This window comes from Thermobia domestica, chromosome 5, assembly GCF_964235325.1.
Source record: "Thermobia domestica chromosome 5, izTheDome1.hap1.1, whole genome shotgun sequence".
Taxonomy (NCBI): Eukaryota; Metazoa; Arthropoda; class Insecta; order Zygentoma; family Lepismatidae; genus Thermobia; species Thermobia domestica.
Genome location: NC_137458.1, coordinates 321,287,964 through 321,307,594, shown reverse-complemented (window position 1 = coordinate 321,307,594; position 19,631 = coordinate 321,287,964). Strand labels below are relative to the sequence as shown.

General features: G+C 38.2%; 1 protein-coding gene across 2 annotated transcripts in view; it reads left to right on the top strand.

The window, feature by feature from the left end:
- cutlet (chromosome transmission fidelity protein 18 homolog) overlaps positions 1 to 17,924 on the top strand; it is a 107,515-nt gene extending 89,591 nt beyond the window's left edge. For both annotated transcript variants that reach the window (XM_081760534.1, XM_081760533.1), the window contains exons 17-20: positions 4,240 to 4,370; positions 7,759 to 8,020; positions 13,775 to 13,835; positions 17,732 to 17,924. In XM_081760534.1, the coding sequence (XP_081616660.1) occupies positions 4,240 to 4,370; positions 7,759 to 8,020; positions 13,775 to 13,835; positions 17,732 to 17,829 (552 nt within the window). In that variant the 3' untranslated portion in view covers positions 17,830 to 17,924. The remainder of the gene's footprint in view (positions 1 to 4,239; positions 4,371 to 7,758; positions 8,021 to 13,774; positions 13,836 to 17,731) is intronic.
- Positions 17,925 to 19,631: the final 1,707 nt, after the last annotated feature.

Below are 19,631 nucleotides of genomic sequence, written 5' to 3'. Positions count from 1 at the left end.
CGTTTACGTACCTCTTTGGTTCTTATATAACACCAAACTACTATACCAAACTACTATAGACTACACACCATATTACTGGAGACTGGTCGGACAATCTACGACAAAGACACCATGTGCACTTCGATATTTGTAGTATATGGAAATAAAGCGCCTCAATGAGCTTTAGATATGCCAGACGTAATGTTACTATTCGGAAATCAGATAACTAGTGAAGGAGATAACTTCAGCAATAACCACCTTTTTCTGCTCTTTAATTGTTTGAAATTCTAGTAATTCATACATGACATATTTGCATAATTATTGCATAGCATTGACCCAAAAATATTACTTTTCTACATCGACTTGTTTTTCGTTCAAATGGAGGAAGATTTAATGTTCTGTTTACAGCTCTAAAAAGAAAGAAACATGAATTGAATCCGGACGGTATTTTGCTACAATATGAGTTAGGAAACTAATACTGTGTGAAATTAAGTTGTCTTTCTTGTCACAAAAATGAAGATTCACTTTGAAGGTTGCGTAATGCCAATTTCTCGTTTCTTGACGGATTTACGAATTCTGCACTATTTAAAGAAAGCTCCGTAAAGGATGCATTCAAAACTAGCTACTATCTTAGACAGTCTGTAGAATGGCAAAGTTATGGTTAAAAAATGTTACTAAGATTATTTTTCATGTGATTTGCTTTTCATATTCGTATTTGTTATATACGTACAAAGTTGTTTATTATTATTATTTGACGTTCACGTGAAGCAGTAATATGTTAAATAAATAATTATTTCCGTTTCACTTGCTACCGAAAATGCTATACAAAACTCATAAATTGCAATACAAATTTAAATTTATTTCGCAAATTGCTACGCAAAAAGCAAAATTCAAATAAAACACTAATATATATATGAATCTTGATTTTCCTGTTACTGGGGCTTGGCATTAGTGGATAGAGCAGAACACTTCGTACAAACTTCCCGACTTTTATAAAATATGACGTGTGCTTTGTTCTGATGTTTCATAGTGTTGCTTATTGCTTGGAATTGAAATCAGTCAGATGCATTCATCTCCTTTTTCAAAAAGAAAACATGTTTAGCAGCGAGTCTTAAAAATCGCCTGATCTTCTTGAAACTTGACGTATGCCTACTTTGAAGCCTACAAATTTAACCTGTTGCTTAAAATTGAGGTTAGTTAAGGATAAAAGGATGGATTTATAATTTTAATGAAACTTGGCTTTGTTTTTACACATTTAAGTATGCCTCCTATTGCATAGGATTTAAAAAATCAGTATATATATACGGTATATACAGAGTGGTAAGAAACTATTTGAACAAACTTCGGAAGCTGATTCCCGATATCGAAACCAGCATAAAAGTCCTCTGGAACTTTGGTCAGTGAGGGATAGTTTCGGTGATATAAGGTACCAAAAGCGTGGGAAAATGAAATTCAAAGGGCTGTAATTCAAAAACAACGCAACGTAGAGAGTGCGGTTTAAAACATGACACTCGAAGTCATACCTGCTCGATTGAAAAATGTATGTTTCAAACCTCCGCAAGATGGTTTCATCTGGCAGATAGTTTTTTCAACCATGAGTTTTCATGTAAAATTATTTCCATTAAACCGATTGATATACCCATCATCTTACTTATTTTGCGCACCATTATTATTCTGTCATTTATTTCCAGATCATTCACAACATAATGTTTTCTTGTGTACACATTGTTGTTGGAGGACTATCGCTGCTTACATGTTCACAGCTTTATTTGCCACTATGAAATTCAAGTAACTAGTTTTTTGTCAATTGGTTGGAGGCGGTACTATCACTCAACACACTGATATCAGCGTGCGTCTCCGTTGGTATTAGACTTTGTTACTATCACCCAAAACACTAACCATATCAGCATGCATCTCCGTTGGTGTTAGCCTTTGTTACTGTCACCCAAAACACTAATCATATCAGCATGTATTCCCGTTGGTGTTAGCCTTTGTCACTATCAGTCAACACACTAATCATATCAGTGTGCATCCCCGTTGGTGTAAGCCTTTGATACGATCATCCATCACACTATCCATATCAGCGTGCATCTCCGTCAGTGTTAGTCTTTGTTACTATCATCCAACACACTAATCATATCAATGTGCATCTCCGTCGGTGTTAGGCCGTTATCAAGAAGTATTTGATTCCGGCGCGTGCTTTAGTGTTCTCCACTTTCAGAATCCGGACGCACTTACTACCTGCAAAATATAGAGAACAAAACCAGTATCATTGATATTGCCTTGTCCTTTGGCACACATACTTCTAAAGCTTTAGAATACAACAAATTACAAGCTTTTCAAGTGCTTCTATATCAAGGATAATAATTGTTGAGCGTCTCTCGTGAAATGAAAATTAACGACTTACAATATATAACAATTATATATTTAAAAGATTTGAAAGTTTAAAATAATAAAAACATTTTTTTTTTATTTTTTGGATTTTAATTTCTTTATTAATGTTTATATGTATGTTTTGTTCTTTAATGGCGTTTCTTAATCCGTTTCCCTACATATTTAGTATTCTTTCGCTTCCGTGTACTTCTATCTACCTCCTCGTCGTACTAGCTTTATTCTGCGTCATTAAACTCCATCTACTTACAGCCTGGTAAGATACTACGAGGCTCTTTATTCCAGCGTGATTTTCACCTGTACGATACTACGAGGCTCTTTATTCCAGCTTGACTTTCACCTGTATGATACTGCGAGGCTCTTTATTCCAACGTGACTTTCACCTGTACGATACTGCGAGGCTCTTTACTCCAACGTGACTTTCACCTGTACAATACTGCAAGGCTCTTTATTCCAGCGTGACTTTCACCTGTACGATACTGCGAGGATCTTTATTCCAGCGTGACTTACACCTGTACGATACTACGAGGCTCTTATTTCCAGCGTGACTTTCAATTGTACGATACTACGGGGTTCTTTATTCCAACGTGACTTTCACCTGTACGTTTCCCAGCTTTTTCACCCGTCTCTTTTTTTCTCTTCCTCCTTCTTCCCTTCCCTATTTCGTGAAGCATTTTAGCTAAAGTACCCGTAGTATACTTTTAAGTGTTCTGAGTACCGTATTTGCGCGAATATAAGCTGTGTGCGAATATAGGCTACATCTAAACGTTTGACACAATATTATATAAAAGGTAAATCTCGAATATAGGCCACAGTACTAAATTTACGAGAATATTCAATTAGACAGTATTTTGAGATGCATCTCTCTCCCGCTTTTTTTTTTAACACCTGCATAACTCTAGTGTTACTTACGAAGATGATCTTTGTGATAGTGACTCCGAGTAGCGAGTGTGAAGAATCAGACGGTGGTGATGCTGAAATGCTGGGAAGCAGGGGTAAAAGTGGATATGAAAAAGTAGGGGGACGATAGGTAGCGGCATGACGCCCCGTCGTCCCCCTGCCTATTTTTGCCCATTGTAATTTTTTAGGAACTGGGGGAACGCCGTATATATATTTTTGGAGGTAGGGGAACGGCGCCTCCCCGCGTGTTCCCCCGCACTTTTACCCCTAGTGGGAAGTGATTGTGCATGATTTGGGTGGGTACAAACAAGCTGATACAGTTTTGCGAAACAAATTTGCTTTTCTCTGTTCAAGAACAGTTACTGTAAATAAACATTCCGTATATATTGTATATACTGTATAATAAAGATACTAAGTATACAAGTGTTTTTTGTGCCAGTGTAAGGTGTTACCGTACCCAATGAAGGTGGTAATTTAAGCGAACTTCTATTTTCTTAAGTCTTTGATGGTTTACCATAGTAACTGCAGTAACTTGTAATGGTATTCATTTCAACCCACAAGATAGATATACATGCCATTTTGAAATTGACGATTTATGATCTGAGGGGGAAAATCTCGATTATAGGCCGCACTATGATTTTTCAAGCCAAAATTTAAGAAAAAATTGCGTCCTATATTCGCACAAATACGATGTGGTTTTACTATTTTCTGGTAACAGTGCTAGATTTCAGAGTACAGACATATGTCAATAGATTTTGAAATCTCTAGAGAAAATTTTCAATATTTTACAAAGAGCAGAAACACTACCGGATATTCTGATGACAGAATGTTCTATTCAATTGGAGTTTATTTACTACTGCACGAAAACTAAAAATAAATGCTAATCTGAAATGAAACATTTCAATATTCATATTTATCAGTAAATTTTTTAATACAAAATAATTTACTTTTTGTTTTCTTCAATTGTAGGTAAATACTCAGCTTTTCAGCAGTAGGGAAAAGGAGGACTTAAATCACTTAGTCTGCACAATGATAGATTATAACCTCAATTATGTACAAGAGAGGACTCCAGAGGGGAACTACGTTTACAACCTTGATCCGTAAGTTATATCAGTATTCTTATATGACGGAAATTACTCTAAAATTAAATCACAATCATATACCTGAATATCAATACAGTTTTATATAATTTCCATTAGTAGTTCTCAGGGATGTGATAGAAGGAAGAAACCTTGGGGTTTCAATATCTTAAACTTTAAGAAGAAGCTAATAATTGTTAACTTCCAGCCCTTTCCGTTGGTCTAGTGTTGCCCCTTTGATGCACATACTTCCAAATTTGATTCCTGATGGCAAATAATAATAATAATAATAATAATAATAATAATAATAATAATAAAAATGAACGAATTACTGTGTTTCGGATTCCATCTTAAACTGTAGGTCCATTTCTCATGTAGTCTCTGTGCTGAAAAGGGGCGCTAAACTTCAATAAACGAACAGTTGTTAACCTCCTAGAATTCAAAAATCTTGTACGCTCCCAAAATTGAAATTAGTTTATCTATTTCAGCTCAGATGTTTAAAAATATTAGCACAGCCAAACATGTTCGTTTGCACTGTTTACGAAAAAAAAAAAGTTCTGGTCAGGAATTACAGTAGTTAATAATTATAAGATTTAAAAATAATAATAATAAACGAACACAAATAACTCAGCCGCACACACAAAAAATAAAAGTTGTTTACACCGGACTCCAGGCTATGGATTCGATATATTTTGTTACACAGAATCCAAATTTCGAAAACCCAGGCGATTGACTGTGTCAGTTTTTTTTGGGAGGGGGGGGGGGAGGAAGGGGATGAAAAACGAGTGGTTTTGGTAGGCAGGACATAGGTTTTTCGCCCTTCAAAGAAAATTGACAGAATCAATCGTGCTAGGGTTTCGAAATGTTTATTCTGTGGAACAAACTACATCGAATCTAGACTCTTGGGTCCGCTACACAGAACTTTTTGTATAACTGTGTTACCTGTATCTTCCCTACCCAAAATTACTTTTTTTTTTTGTGTTTGTGTGTGTGTGTGTGTGTGTGTGTGTGTATGGCTGTGTAATTTTTTAAAATTAGGATTTACAAAAAGTATAACCAATCATTGAGGATATTAGTAACAGTTGGGCCAAAATGGTAACGGTACATATAGTATTAACAGCGATTGTACAAAAACTACCAGATGATTTGAAGATTTCCTTCGCTCCAGAGGTGAACGCTTTGCCATTCAACCACAGTGTCGTTAATGCCTCTTTTCAACCAAAACTTGCGGCCACCAGAATATGAAATAGCCAAAGGGAGCCAAAGGGCATCTCTAGTAACTCCCTACTTTCTTGACCGGTGAGTACCAGGGTCGATATGGGTAAGTAGAGAACCAGTGAGTTCTATAGCTCACGGATACGTTGGTTTTGATGTCACAAAATGAGGTGTGTTCGAACAGGAGTCGAAAAACTAATCGACAGTCCCGACAGAATTGTAGCCACTTCTTGGGTTACCGTGCGCCACTGGAGAGGCTTTCGGTGAAGATCTATGGGTCGATCCTCATCTCCTAATTCTGCTGCGTAATTCTATGCGGCCCATTATCCATGAAACCACAGAGATTCAGCAGAATCCTCACAAGAAGTAACGAGAACCGGCCCCAAAGCACGGATTGTTTACTTGTGGGGGCACTTATCTTCTGTGACCGACGGCCCCTTAGGCAATGTGGCTATGGAGAGAACTTGCAGACACGCTAGTTTCCAAATATGCAAACCCCGATGTCGCGTTTTGCCCAAAACAGCCAGCCACTTCTGATCGCTCTCGGCTATTTCGACTCATGCGTCAGCGAGCTTGGTTTCTGTGTGTGTGTGTCAGGCAACAAATTGAACTGTACCTCCCCCATAACACAATACTAGGCACGGGACTGCTGGATATCACAACCAAGCCCAGGAATGGATTTCAACTGGATCCATAGATTTTTGAGTTTAACTCTGAGACAAAACGCCAAAGTCGGGGTAACACATCACTCTCTCTCCTTTCCAAAAAGGTGAGACTGAGCTAATCAAAATCAATTTAGTGCTTTTTTTAAAGTCAAGAGATCGTCTGCAAGGAATTTGTGCCACCAGGACAAACTGTCAACCGAATTTTTTATCTGGAAGTCCTTGAAAGACAGGCACGTGTGCGACCATCATTTCCACGACATTCTCCATCAATGATATTTTGGCAGAAAAAAAAGAGTTCATGTGGTTCCTCAGTCCGGTTATCCTCCGAATCTAAGTCCCTGTTACTTCTTTTTATTCCCTATACTCAAAAATCACTTGAAAGGACGCTGTTTTGGTACTTTGGACAATATCCAAAAGAGCGTAACCGATGAGCTGGAAAGTATTCCAACACAAGCCTTCCACCACTGCTTCTAAGACTGGAGGGGCCCGGTGGCTCAGTAGTAAAGCGTTCACTTCTGGTGCATGGAGTCCTTGGCTCGGTCCCAGCTGCGCTAAGTGAACTTTGTGGTGGACAGACACCGTGTGCGTGAGTTTTCTCGGAGTTCTCCCGTTTTCTCCCACTTTCAATCGTTTTATTCTTTAGCTTAACCGGCATAACTGTGGGACGTAAAACTTACAGATGTCATTTCATTTTTTGAAGACTGGAAACAACACCTTTGTCACTGTAGCTGCCCAAGGAGGCTTCGTATTTTGAAGGGAATGATCTTGATTTGTATAAATAATAAAAATTCACCGTTAACAGAAAATGTCATTACTTCCTTAACACATCTCGTATATATACTCCCATCTGACCAGGGATGGCTCCAAAGTTGAACCTTGAATCTGGAGATAACCTGTATATTTCCTGAAAGGGTTTGTCGAGTAAGTTCCAAAACAAGTTTCAGTTCCTTGCCCAGAAGTGACCCCGCTCCTTCAGGATTGGAAATATATAGAACAACTTGACCTATATGTTCTACATATCAAAGTGATCTGCATTAGTAGATTAAAAATATAATATGCACTTCTCAGTTATATGCTATAAATAAATTTAAAAAAAAAAAAGATTATTTCACTATAAATATCCTTCTACGGCGTGATAGTGAGGTTCACTAATATAGGATATTTATAGTGTAATAAACATTTTCGGTTTATTACCTTGGGTAATAGGGTAGCGCATATTATATTCTTAACTTACTAGTCATGCGGAGTACTTTGTTATATATAGGATCAGGTTGTTCTATATATTTCCAACCCTGAAGGAGTGGAGTCACTTCGGACAAGGAATTAAAACCTGTTTAGGAACTTGATCGACAAACCCTTTCAGGAAATGTATAGGTTATCCCCAGATTCAAATTTTAACTTTGGAGTCATCCTTAGTGAGTATGCAAAATATAAATTGATCAGATTTCTAGACACATGAGTGTACTTACAGTATAGAAATGTATGATAAGGTCACTTCTGTTTAAAATGTATTGCTCTTGTGTTTACAGGAACATAGAAGAGGTTGTTATGTTCCCTGGTCTCAAATCTTCTCGAATTCTTCCGTACTCGATGAAGCAGTTAGTTGCTCGCGAAGTTGAATTGGAGAAAATGAGACGTGCCGAGGCTCGACTTGAAGACTCTGAGAAGCCCGTTGTAGCTGTCGAGAAGGCGAAACCTTCAGTACCAAATCCTCCTTCCAAAAAAGAAGCGGTTCTTCCGAATCACCTGCAGAAGCTGCAACCAAAAGCTGTAGATACGGAAGCAGAACGTGTAAGTTGACTTTGAATTTCTTATAAGTTTTTGAAGATTCTTTCGTTTAATAGTCATAGCGCAATTTAATAATTAGAATTTCTTACTTTGTCAACACTGTAAAAAATGAGGTGTTGAAACAACACAAAATAACTACCACTTTAGCGTGTTACTTGTGTGTCAATTCAGCACAAAGACATCGCTCTTCGAGCATATCAAAAATAACTAGTTACTACCTGGGAGAATTTGCATTGGTATTTATCGTTTAACATGAGCAAAGCTTTGCAAAATATCTTTGGCACTTATGCCAAGTAACGAATAATGTTCTATGTTTTCTGTAATCGGTCACAATAATATTGTTGTAAACCTGTGAATTATCTGACAACAGTTACACAGATAGCTGTACTTCCATCTGTTTTCTTTATTTGTTATTCTTGTGTCTTAGCATATATGAGCATTAGATGGCAGAACTGTTGCCTATGTAACTTTTTGTCACACGATTCACAGGTTTACAACAATATTATTGTGACCGATTACTGGAAACATAGAACGTTATTCATTACTTGGCAGAAGTGCCAAAGATATTTTGTAAAGCTTTGCTCATATTAAACGATAAATACCAATGCAAATTCTCCCAGGTAGTAACTAGTTATTTTTGATATGTTCAGAAGGCGATGTCTTTGTGCTGAATTGGCACACAAGTAACACGCTAAAGTGGTAGTCATTTTGTTTTGGTTCAACACCTCATTTTTTACAGTGTAGTATTATAGTTTTGTCCTTTGGTTCAGAGATGTTCACCCTCGCGAGGGTGGCCCTCTCGAGGGCATCCTCACCCTCAAGTTCCCTCGCCCACAGTGACGCGAGGGTGAGGGCCAAGTGTTACTGCGGGGGCGAGGGTGCACGATGACTAGAGACAACTTCCTTCAGGAGAACGAGGGCTCGCGAGGGAGGAGGACAAGCTTCCTTAAAAGCAACTGTTTTGGAGTTTGCTGTTTGACCTCTTTTGGAAAGAGGCAAAATTTAAAATATCTGCCATGTCCCCTAGATGAAAAGTTAGTGTCATAGCAAGGTTATACATTAATCGTATTTTTCCTTTCAATTAATTGCAGTAGACAATTTCTCGTGTGTACGTACATAATTATTAAAAATAATAATGCAAATAAGAATAATATTTGATTTTTCCCATGAAAGTTTCCGGCTAGAAATAGCGCTACATTAAGAAGTAAGTGTGCCTCATTGTTGCCCTCCCTGTGTTGGAGACGTTTTAGATAAGAAGTGTCTACTACACTGTCATGTTTAAGGAGTGTTGTTAGACAGACAGACAGTCACTCACGTCATTCAGCAGTAAATGACAAGAGCGCTGATATCTGAACAAACACAATCAATGAGAGAACCATCAGAATGCAGTAGATCAGATGGAGAAAGACTTGATGGAATGACTTTGGTTCATAGATGGCCATTTTGCTCTGGACTCTCTCGGACTCGGGCTCATTTTTTTCAACTGGGCTCTCGCTCATTTATTCCTTTGGGAATCGTGCTCGGGCTCACTTCCCTCAGTTGGACTCGCACTGAATTATTTCATTGGCGCTCGGGGTAGCGCTTAATTATTGAACAGTTGAGCGCGAATGTCGAGCTAGCGAGCGTTGGGCTCATGAGTTTGGATGCCCATGAAATGGGCTGATTAATAGCATACATCCTCCTCCAATGTCCACAACTGATGAAGTTGTTACAATTAATCGGAATTTTTAACTTTTCATAGTTTTGTGACAGCCCAAACTATTATCTGAATCGATATTTGTTAAAATAATGTCAGTCACTATTGTATCAATTTTCATTGTTTCCGCTTTTATAATCTACGTGGGTAGAGCTATCATTTAGTTACAAAATAAATAATATGTTTTTTCTTGTCCTTAAATAGAAATATCAGATACGTTAATACTGAAATTTTGTTAAAAGAGCTGCTTTAACAAAATAAATTTAATAAGTTCCACAAGACATAAGTTGTTTATGCAGCCGAAATTTGCAACTGTTGACTGATTGCCGTTTAGCGTTCTCTTTCGTCGGCGAGGCTATATGAGAAGTGGACCTATAGGTTTAACGCGGAATTCGATCCACTGTCGTTCAATGTTCTCCCGGAATTGTCCCAGGACCCCATGCACCAAAGGTTCGCGTGCAAGCCAGTGAGATAGGGTTTGTATGTTGTGTTGTTCAATGATTTATATTAGGAATAAAATACGTTACAGGATGATATACTGATTATAAATATTATAGTGCAAGTATTGAACGATTGTGTGGTAAAAGGAGAAATATAAATTTGGACAAATTAAAAAAAAGGCCTGAAAAAAACTGTAGGATATATGAAACATATAAAACTTAGGGAAAAGCCACTTCAGCAAAACGAGCAGGATTTTGTTGGGGGTAAACAGTTTAATCATATTATTATTAATTTCGCACAAATGTGCCACACATCATAGCATTGGCGGCGATTAGAGGGGAAAAGGGGGACAGTTACCCCCCACTCTTTTGAAATGACCCATTAATGTCGCTATATAGTTTCATTTGGAAATATAAAGTTTTTGTATGTATTAAGGTTCATAGAATGAAAATGAGTGTTCTGAAGTATTTTATTTGTTTGCTGACGGAGTTTCAAAATTAAGCTCTTTAGATCTTTCCCTTTGAATTTGTTCAAATTCCTCAGTTACGCTACATACATCAGGGATGGCCAACGTGTTGACTGTCAAATTCTGACAGATAGTCCGCGGCAGTCACTCTATCGCCACTCATCAAACCTTGATTTCACCCTCACACTCATGAGAGCCGCCCTTGTGTGCCTGAATACTTATGCTTGCATCGTGGTTCAAGGAACATTTTGAAGTAAAGGCATTGGTTACTGTTGATAAATGATGTAAACGTCACTATCGACCGAGATCTCCATTGTAACAGTTGTTCCATTTTAGGTGTTCCACAGTAAGTTATACGATGATATGTTTAGTTTCCTTTCTTTAGGATGTATGTTAAGCAAGGGCGGATCCAGGACGGACTTCTGGTGGGGGTGGTGGGTTGTAATACTGCTACTTAGAGCTACTTTTAAGAGCCCCAAACTCTGGGATGCGTTTTATTTGTATATATAAAATAAAGAAGTTTCCTCTTCTGGGGGGAGCGTCGCCCCCCCCCTGGATCCGCCACTGACGATAAGGAAATAATTCAACAAATAGGTTGAATAATTGATGCTCTGATCCTCACGAAGGAGACCCTCTCGAGGCCTCCTCACCCTCAATTACCCTCGCCCTCAATGATATGAGGGCAAGGGTGCGCGAGGGCGAGGAAAAGTTTTGAGCATGAAGGCGAGGGCAAGCGAGGATAATGGACAACTCCTATGGCGAGGGTGCGCGAGGGCGAGGACAAGCTTCCATGGCGAGGATGAGGGTGCGCGAGGGCGAGGACAAGCTTCGATGGCGAGGATGAGGTGCGCGAGGGCGAGGAAAAGCTTCGACGAAAGGGGTGAGGGTGTGCGAGGGCGAGGAGAAGCTTCGACAGCGAGGGTGAGGGTGCGCGAGGGCGAGGACAAGCTTCGATGGCGAGGGTGAGGGTGCGCGAGGGCGAGGACAAGCTTCGATGGCGAGGGTGAGGGTGCGCGAGGACGAGGACAAGTTTTGGCCGCGAGGGCGAGGACAAGCTTCGACGGCGAGGGCGATGGACAATTCCATTCGCGAGGGTGAGGGTGAACGAGGGCGAGGGCCAACTGCTACTGCGAGGGCGAGGGTGAGTGAGGTCGAAGTAAAATGAACATCTATGCTTTGGTTCTTGTAACATCTTACAATGAGGTAGTCTATAATGCGATCGCTCGAATTCCGTCTCTCAGTTATACTCACTGGTGGAGCGGGATCCCTTCCCTGGTAGGATAACGTAACATAAGTTTTAAATCACGCTTAGGTGCTACTAAGCACAAGAAAAGTATCAACAATACTTGCATCAATATCTCATGAGGACGTTCCCTGCTTATGCTGAGAGGGGAACGATATGTATTAAGCTTCAATCAGACTCCAGATTGTGTTTAGGGAACATGGCACAAGACTTCATACAAGTGAGCTTCTTGACACTAAGAACGTAGTGGCATTATAACAGAGGAACACTAGTTAACGTGTATATAAAGTGAATATCTGTGTAAGACAATTTTATACATAGTCTTGGATTAGCACAGCATAATATGCAACCTGCTAGAGGCAATAGTAACTTGGACTATATTGTGTCAACTCACAAATCAATGGTTGTGGTCCCAAAGTTAAAATTTTTCCCATCAGATCACGACCCTCCCAGTGTTTTTTTTTTTTTTTCCTCACATCAAACAGAATATCTCAACGTCAAAAATCAGTAAATTCTTTACCCCAGTGGAAAAAGGTCCCTTGGGATGAAATACGTCAAGCTCTTCATATTTTCCCATGGTGCTTACTTGCCTCACGCTCAGTTGATGATGCAGCTGATTTATTTGCTGACGTCATTCAGGCTGTAGTTAAAGACTTTGTGCCTTTCCGAAAAAGACCTTATTCAAAGTTTCCCCCGTGGTTTGATGAGGAACTAAAGTGCATACTTCGCAACAAAAAAAGTGCATGGAAGCTATGGAACGACTTTCCCAGTGAGTATACTTACAAGAACTTTACAGATATTAGAAGATATAGTGAATATCTTATGAAAAGAAAGTATGAGGAGTACATTGAACACATCACAATTGATACACGTAAAAACCCTAAGCGTTTCTGGACCCTAATAAACAATCGAAGAAATAGTTCTCGCATTCCGACAGAACTGACCTACAAAAATGCTTGTGTCAATGAAGAAGACAGGGCAAAGGTATTTAATGAATATTTTGCTAGCAGCTTTGCTTCATCCTCTCCCACGTCTCTTTCCTTCCTCTTCAACCTTTTTGTTGTGAGTCTTTGTCTTCTATCAGTACCACACCGACTCAAGTACTCTCTCTTCTCTTGTCATTGCCCCAACAGCGCGCCTTAGGGCCAGATACTATCTATACTTGCTTCCTACGCAGTGTTGCCAGTTCTCTTTCTCAACCTCTTTCGGTTTTACTAAATCGCTGTTTTGGTGAAGTTGTCTTTCCCACCAGTTGGAAGAGAGCTAATATCACTCCTGTTCATAAGTCTGGTAAAAATAAAAATGATGTGTCCTCCTATCGACCTATTTCCTTATTATCTCCACTCTCACTTGTTTGTGAAAAGATAATCAAAAACAGGCTTTTTCAATTTGTTGCTCCATTTATAAACTCCTCATAACACGGCTTTTTGCCAAGAAGATCTTGTCTTACTAATTTATCAGTTCTTCTGTCCGATGATGTGGACAGCATCTCAGAAAATTCGCAACTCGACATTTTGTATTTGGACCTGACTAAGGCTTTCGATACTCTTCCACACCATCTTCTTCTATACAAACTCAGTTCTAGATTCAATATACATGGTAAATTACTTAGTCTTCTAGAAACATATCTCAGTAATAGGACACAACGAGTTTTAGTATCAGGTTACTTTTCTGACTTTATTCCCGTAACTTCTGGAGTTCCTCAAGGCAGTGTTCTGGGTCCACTTCTATTTTTATTATACATGGACGATTTGCCTTCTTTGTTCACAAACAGCTCTACCAAAATTCTTCTATTTGCTGATGATTGCAAACTCTACAGACAAGTTAAATCAGAGTACGATGCTCTTGCTCTTCATACTTAATAAATTATTTTTAAATTTTTATTAAATTTCCTGTTCTCTTTCTTTTCAGCCTGCAACAGATTTCTTCGGAAGAGTAGTAGATCGAGTTCATAAAAAAACTGACAAAGCAGGTAATATTCTAGTTTTATCTTCTGTTTCTAATATGTGGTATCATTGACTTCACTTGATATTGGTAACTGAATAATAATTTTCAGGTGGTGGTGGAGTAATAGTAGTATTATAATATCCAAAAGAACAGCATCTTTTGTCTTCAGCCGACAGGCATATATTTTCGATCGTTAATGTTTGCATAATATTCTTTACTGATGATTTTGTTTCCATAAGAACTTGTTACCGCAACATTAGAAATTATGTTCCTTTTGTATCCAAAGCTTCTACTCTGAAGTCATCTATTTATAAAACCATTGATACTGCAAATAGATTTTATTTCATTCTAGATATTTTCCAAACTAAATTTGTTATTAAGTATGTTCAGAACTTATTCACTTATTAAAGAACTTTTACTGTTTGTTACCTATTTAATTTAGTGTGATGCCATTTCAGTTATTCTCTTTGTAAGGGTTATTAGTTCTGAATTTCAACCATCTCTTTGTCCTTTTATCCTTCCATCTTTTCTTTTCTTCTAACTTTTTTTTTGGGGGGGGGGGGGGCATGATCGGATACTGCATGACCTTTTATCTTACAAGTAAAGGGTCCAAATGGATGAATCGAGTTGCGAGATGAGACATACCGTTAGTGCGCCTAATAGAGGATGTGAAAATATGAATATGCGCAAAGTTATAGCGGATGAGCGCCATAAGAAACTGACGGTAAAAGAATGTGGAAAATTGTCCTTAAGATATAAACATTAAGTATTTGATTTCCAGCTACCTTCAGTAGCTTGATATTGGTTATGATTGTATTTAAATCGAATTTTTAACTTATATCTGATGAGTAATTCCGATGAGCAGATTTCAGAGAACGAAATATATTCAAGTTGTATATTATTACATTATTATTATTATTATTATTATTATTATTATTATTATTATTAAATTTCACTGTTAGTTTTCTTGACTTGTAGATATGTTTAACTTATATGTGTTTTTGTGATAATCCAAACTTGCAACATACGAGTTTCAGTCTCGTACCAGCGTTTGCATTGTCTATCTTTCACTATCTTTACGATTCAACAGTTTATTTGATGTATTTCAGTAAATAGCATAGCCCTTCTCTCACCAACTTTGACCCCTCCCTCCGTTTCTTATGGCGCTCAGCAACTATAACTTCGCATATCCTCTATCAGGTGCACTATGTCTCATCTCACAACTCTATTAAACATTTGGACCCTTTACTTGTTAGTGTGAGTTTTTATATACGATGTATGATATTTTATCTCAGTATGCAATAATTTCTAAGTTTATTGTGTGATTTCGACAGGTGTAATTTCCCTGTTGTCAGATATGTTCTGTGACAGTGTGGTATGAGTTTGATTGCATGTGTCATGTACCTTCTGCCTAAGCACATCTGTGGTTGTGTATGTTATTTGCTGCTTAACAAATATTTTTATTATTATTATTATTATTTGGTCTAGGAATTAATTCGTGCGGTTGGTACGCACACATTGAAGCTGTAGTACAAACACAAAATACATAAATACCTTAAGAAAAATATTGTCCATCGCTAGCCACCACTTTCGCCCATCTGTCAGGCAATGTACGGATTCCGTGGCGAAAGAAGTCCTCATCCTTGGAAGCGATCCAGTCAGAGACCCATGTTTCGATATCTTCTGAAGAAGTAAACCGCTGTCCAATCAAATCGTTGTTCATGCAATCGAACAAGTAGTAGTCCGAAGGAGCAACGTCTGGTGAATACGGCGGGTGGGGTAAAACTTCCCATCCGACATTTTCTAAATAGGTTTTGATCGGTTTTGCGACATGTGGGCGAGCGTTATCATGTTGAACTATAAGTTTATCATGTCTGTTCTCCCATTCTGGTCGTGTTCTGGCCAGAGCTTGCTTCAAACGCATTAATTGTCGTCGATAACGTTCTCCATTCATAGTTTCACCCGGTTGCAGCAGCTCATAGTACACCACACCTTTCATATCCCACCATATGCACAGCATAACCTTTGCACAGTGAATATCTCGTTTTGGTTGTGATGGACCTGGTTCATCTGGTTTCACCCAGGCCTTTTTTCGTTTAGGGTTCTCGTAATGGATCCACTTCTCATCACCCGTAATAATTCGATGCAGAAACCCCTTTCTGCTCTGTCGTTGAAGCAGCAATTCGCAAATGGTTTTTCGTCTTTCAACGTCTCTGTCTTTCAATTCATGTGGAACCCAATGTGACATCTTTTGAATCATTCCCATGGCTTTCAAGCGTTTGGAGACTGTTGTTTGATCAACGCCTAATGCTGCTGCAAGTTGTTTCTGCGTTTGACACGAATCCTGCTCGAGCAATGCTGTCAATTCTTCGTCTTGAAATTTTTTTGGCTGTCCAGCTCGCTCTTGGTCTGCCAAGCCGAAATCACCACTTCTAAACCGTGCAAACCACTTCTGACACGTTCGCTCAGCTAGAGCATGGTCACCATACACTTCCACCAAAATACGATGACTTTCAGTCGCACTTTTCTGCATGTTAAAGTAATGCAGCAGGACACCCCGCAAAAACACTTTATCAGGCACAAATTGCGCCATGTTCACTTAACTACAAACTGGTGTTGTTGACGCTTTAATCCACTGCCCTATACTACGAACGATACGCGATGACAGGGGTTTGCAACACATGTGTGGATACACGGAACTGTGGGACGCTCCGTTCGTTGCGCCATCTCTTGTCCACCCGCACGAATTAATTCCTAGACCAAATATTATTATTATTATTATTATTATTATTATTATTATTATTATTATTATTATTATTATTATTATTATTATTATTGGTAGTAATATTAAGAAGTAAACTGTGTTTATTTACAAAGTTCTTCCATGGCCTGGAAAGAGGTACACATCACATGGCTAGGCCAAAGCAATGCAGCTAACAGGAACAATAATTATGAGCTGAAGCCTTTTAGAAACAAATGTATTGTAAGTGACTTATCTTTCCATCCACTCTTAATTTATATTTGGTTCGCATGCATCGTTCCACAGTTATTTATTTTCTGAAATCGTTTAGTTTTCGGTTTTTACTGCGAACATAATTGTTCAAAGCCTTTCATTTAAGTCCGTTTTCCTCAGTCTGTTCCACTTTCAAGTTAAAACATCTCTTTTAAGATTGGGGTGTCGAATAGATCGCATCAGTAGTGTACACACGGATGGGGTGGCTAAAAAATTTGTGGAACCTACTTGGATCCGAATTATGTAAAGGTCCCACATTCGTGTTCATAATTTAGATCGTGGATCCAGATCTGAAACCGAGTTTTAGATTCTATGATTTACTAATTTTGGTACTCCGATAACATTTATTTAAATTTCATGTTGGTTTTTAATCTCATTTTCTACTCCCCCTCTCTCTCTAGCTATTATAGGTCAAAGGGGAAAATATATTTCATTGAGAATGTAAGGATGTAACCTAACTTGTATTATGTATGTCAACGCACAGGTATGCTCGTCTGCTTTTGTGCTGTCTTTCTCGTTATGTAAAGGAGGACCAAAAGTTTTCCATTACATAAATGCCAATGGACACATTCACTCTCTTATGTCAATTTCCACAAATTGTAAATCTCTGTGTTACGACGCAAGTGGACAGTGCGCAGACTTCTTTATTACATGTATTTACGCGTGTAATACATCAGCGAATTGTTCTAGATAAAATACAATGTTTATTTCAAAATGCCAATCAGCCAGAAGTCACTTCGAGTCCCCCCAAGTATCAAAATCAAATGTCAGATAATTGGGGGGAATATTTTTGATAATTGGGGGATTTGCTCAGGTTTTGAGGAAGGACGAAAAATTCCAGAAACATACTAAAACCTCGATTCAGTTACTGCTTACAATTGTTACTCATGTGCGCTTTTGTTTTACAGGAACTGATGAAATCGTAAAAACGGACATCTGGTTCCACTTCAAGGAGGGCTTCAACAATGCTGTTCGGCGGTCTGTGAAGATAAAGGATTTGTTATGATCAGAAGCTTAAATGTATGCATTACTGTAAATAAATATTTTTTGTAACTACGGTATTATAAAACTATTTTATGGTAAATAAAACATTATTTTGTATCTTTTTGTTTAACTTACGCTGCCTTCCAGTCTGGTCTTTCAAAGTAGTCATTATTATTATTATGCTCTGGTCAACACTAGTCAGCATGACGATGGATGCAGATAAGGTCGTCAGTTTAAGAAAGCGCTTATTACGTCCGTAGCGAAAAAAAAAAAGCTCTTGGTTGCGAAATTATAGTGAGCTGTATTCACACGGTTAATGAGTGTTGACGAGTAAGGACTTGTGTTGTTATATTTTTTATTTTTAATTCTTTTTTACATGGCAACATGAATTAGTTCGTCATTTGTTACAAGATTCTCAGATGGCAAAGGCTTCCAACGTGTGACAAAGGCAAAAGCTATACATAACTCAGTAGATCCGTCTACAATAGACTACCAAATGTCTTGCAATGAAGAAATAATATAATGATAAGTCAGCTTCATACACTGTGACAACAGAAATAAGAAGCAATAAGTATTACCACAAGGTCTTGTATTTTTTGAAGATGTTAATTTCGGTGGCTTAAGTCCCTCATCACTCCTTGAGTTCACTGACTTTCCCAAACATAAAAACAGTTAGATGTTGTGCAAAGGTTTCTGAGCACGAGCATTAAAGCTTCAGGAAAAAAATTGGGATACGCAGAAATACGTAGGAACAAACCATGGTTCGGACAGGAATACACTAAACTAGCAGAGAAGAGAAAACAGAAAAAAATGCATTGGATACAAAATCCGAACGAAATAACTACACACAATTTCGTTGATATCAGGCGGGAAACTTCCAAAACTTTTAAAATAAAGAAACGCGATTTTTTGAAAGCTAAAATTAAGGAACTTGAAGATAATAGTAAAAACAAAAGCATTCGGGACATGTATAAGAGCAACGAATTTAAGGGAGGCTCTGAACCTCGCGCTTATATATTAAAGAAAGTCTCTATCAGTGTTGGGGAACAAGTTTTCACTCATACAGCTAGCATCTTAAATATATGGAAAAATTTCTTTGATGATTTGCTTAATACGCAGCCAAAAACTAATGTTCGTGGAGAAAGTGAAATGCACACAGCAGAACCGTATATTCTAGAGCTCAATCAAATAGAAGTAGAAATCGCTATAAAGAAATTAAAGAGACAAATTTCCGGGTGTAGACAAAATTCCGGCTGAGTTCATTTTAGCTGGAGGGGAAAAATTGTGGAACAAGAAACACAAACTCCTCCTTATCTGGAACAAGGAGGAATTGCCACAAGAGTGAAAAAAATCAATCATTCTACCAATTTACAAGAAAGGCGGTAAAACCGATTGTAATAATTATCGAGGCATTTCTGTTCTGTCAACATCCTATAAAATACTTTCAAACATTCTATTAGCAAGATTGACACTATACGCAGATGAAATTATTGGAGATTATCAGTGCGAATTTAGACGATATCGATCACATATCCACGACCACATATTTACCATTCGACAAATTCTCGTAAAGAAGGGAATACGACACCCTGGTACATCAATTATTTATTAATTTTAAAAGGCTTATGGCTCAGGAGAAAAACGTACAACATTCTTACAAAATTTGGAATACCGAAAAAGCTAACTAACTCACTCACTCACTCACTCTATGGCCTATGGAACCCGGAGGTTCAATGCCGCGTTCACAAAAGCTCTCCAGACTTCTATCCTTAGCTAATTGGATCCAGTTTCTACTTTGTATTCCTATCTCTGAGAGATCCATCT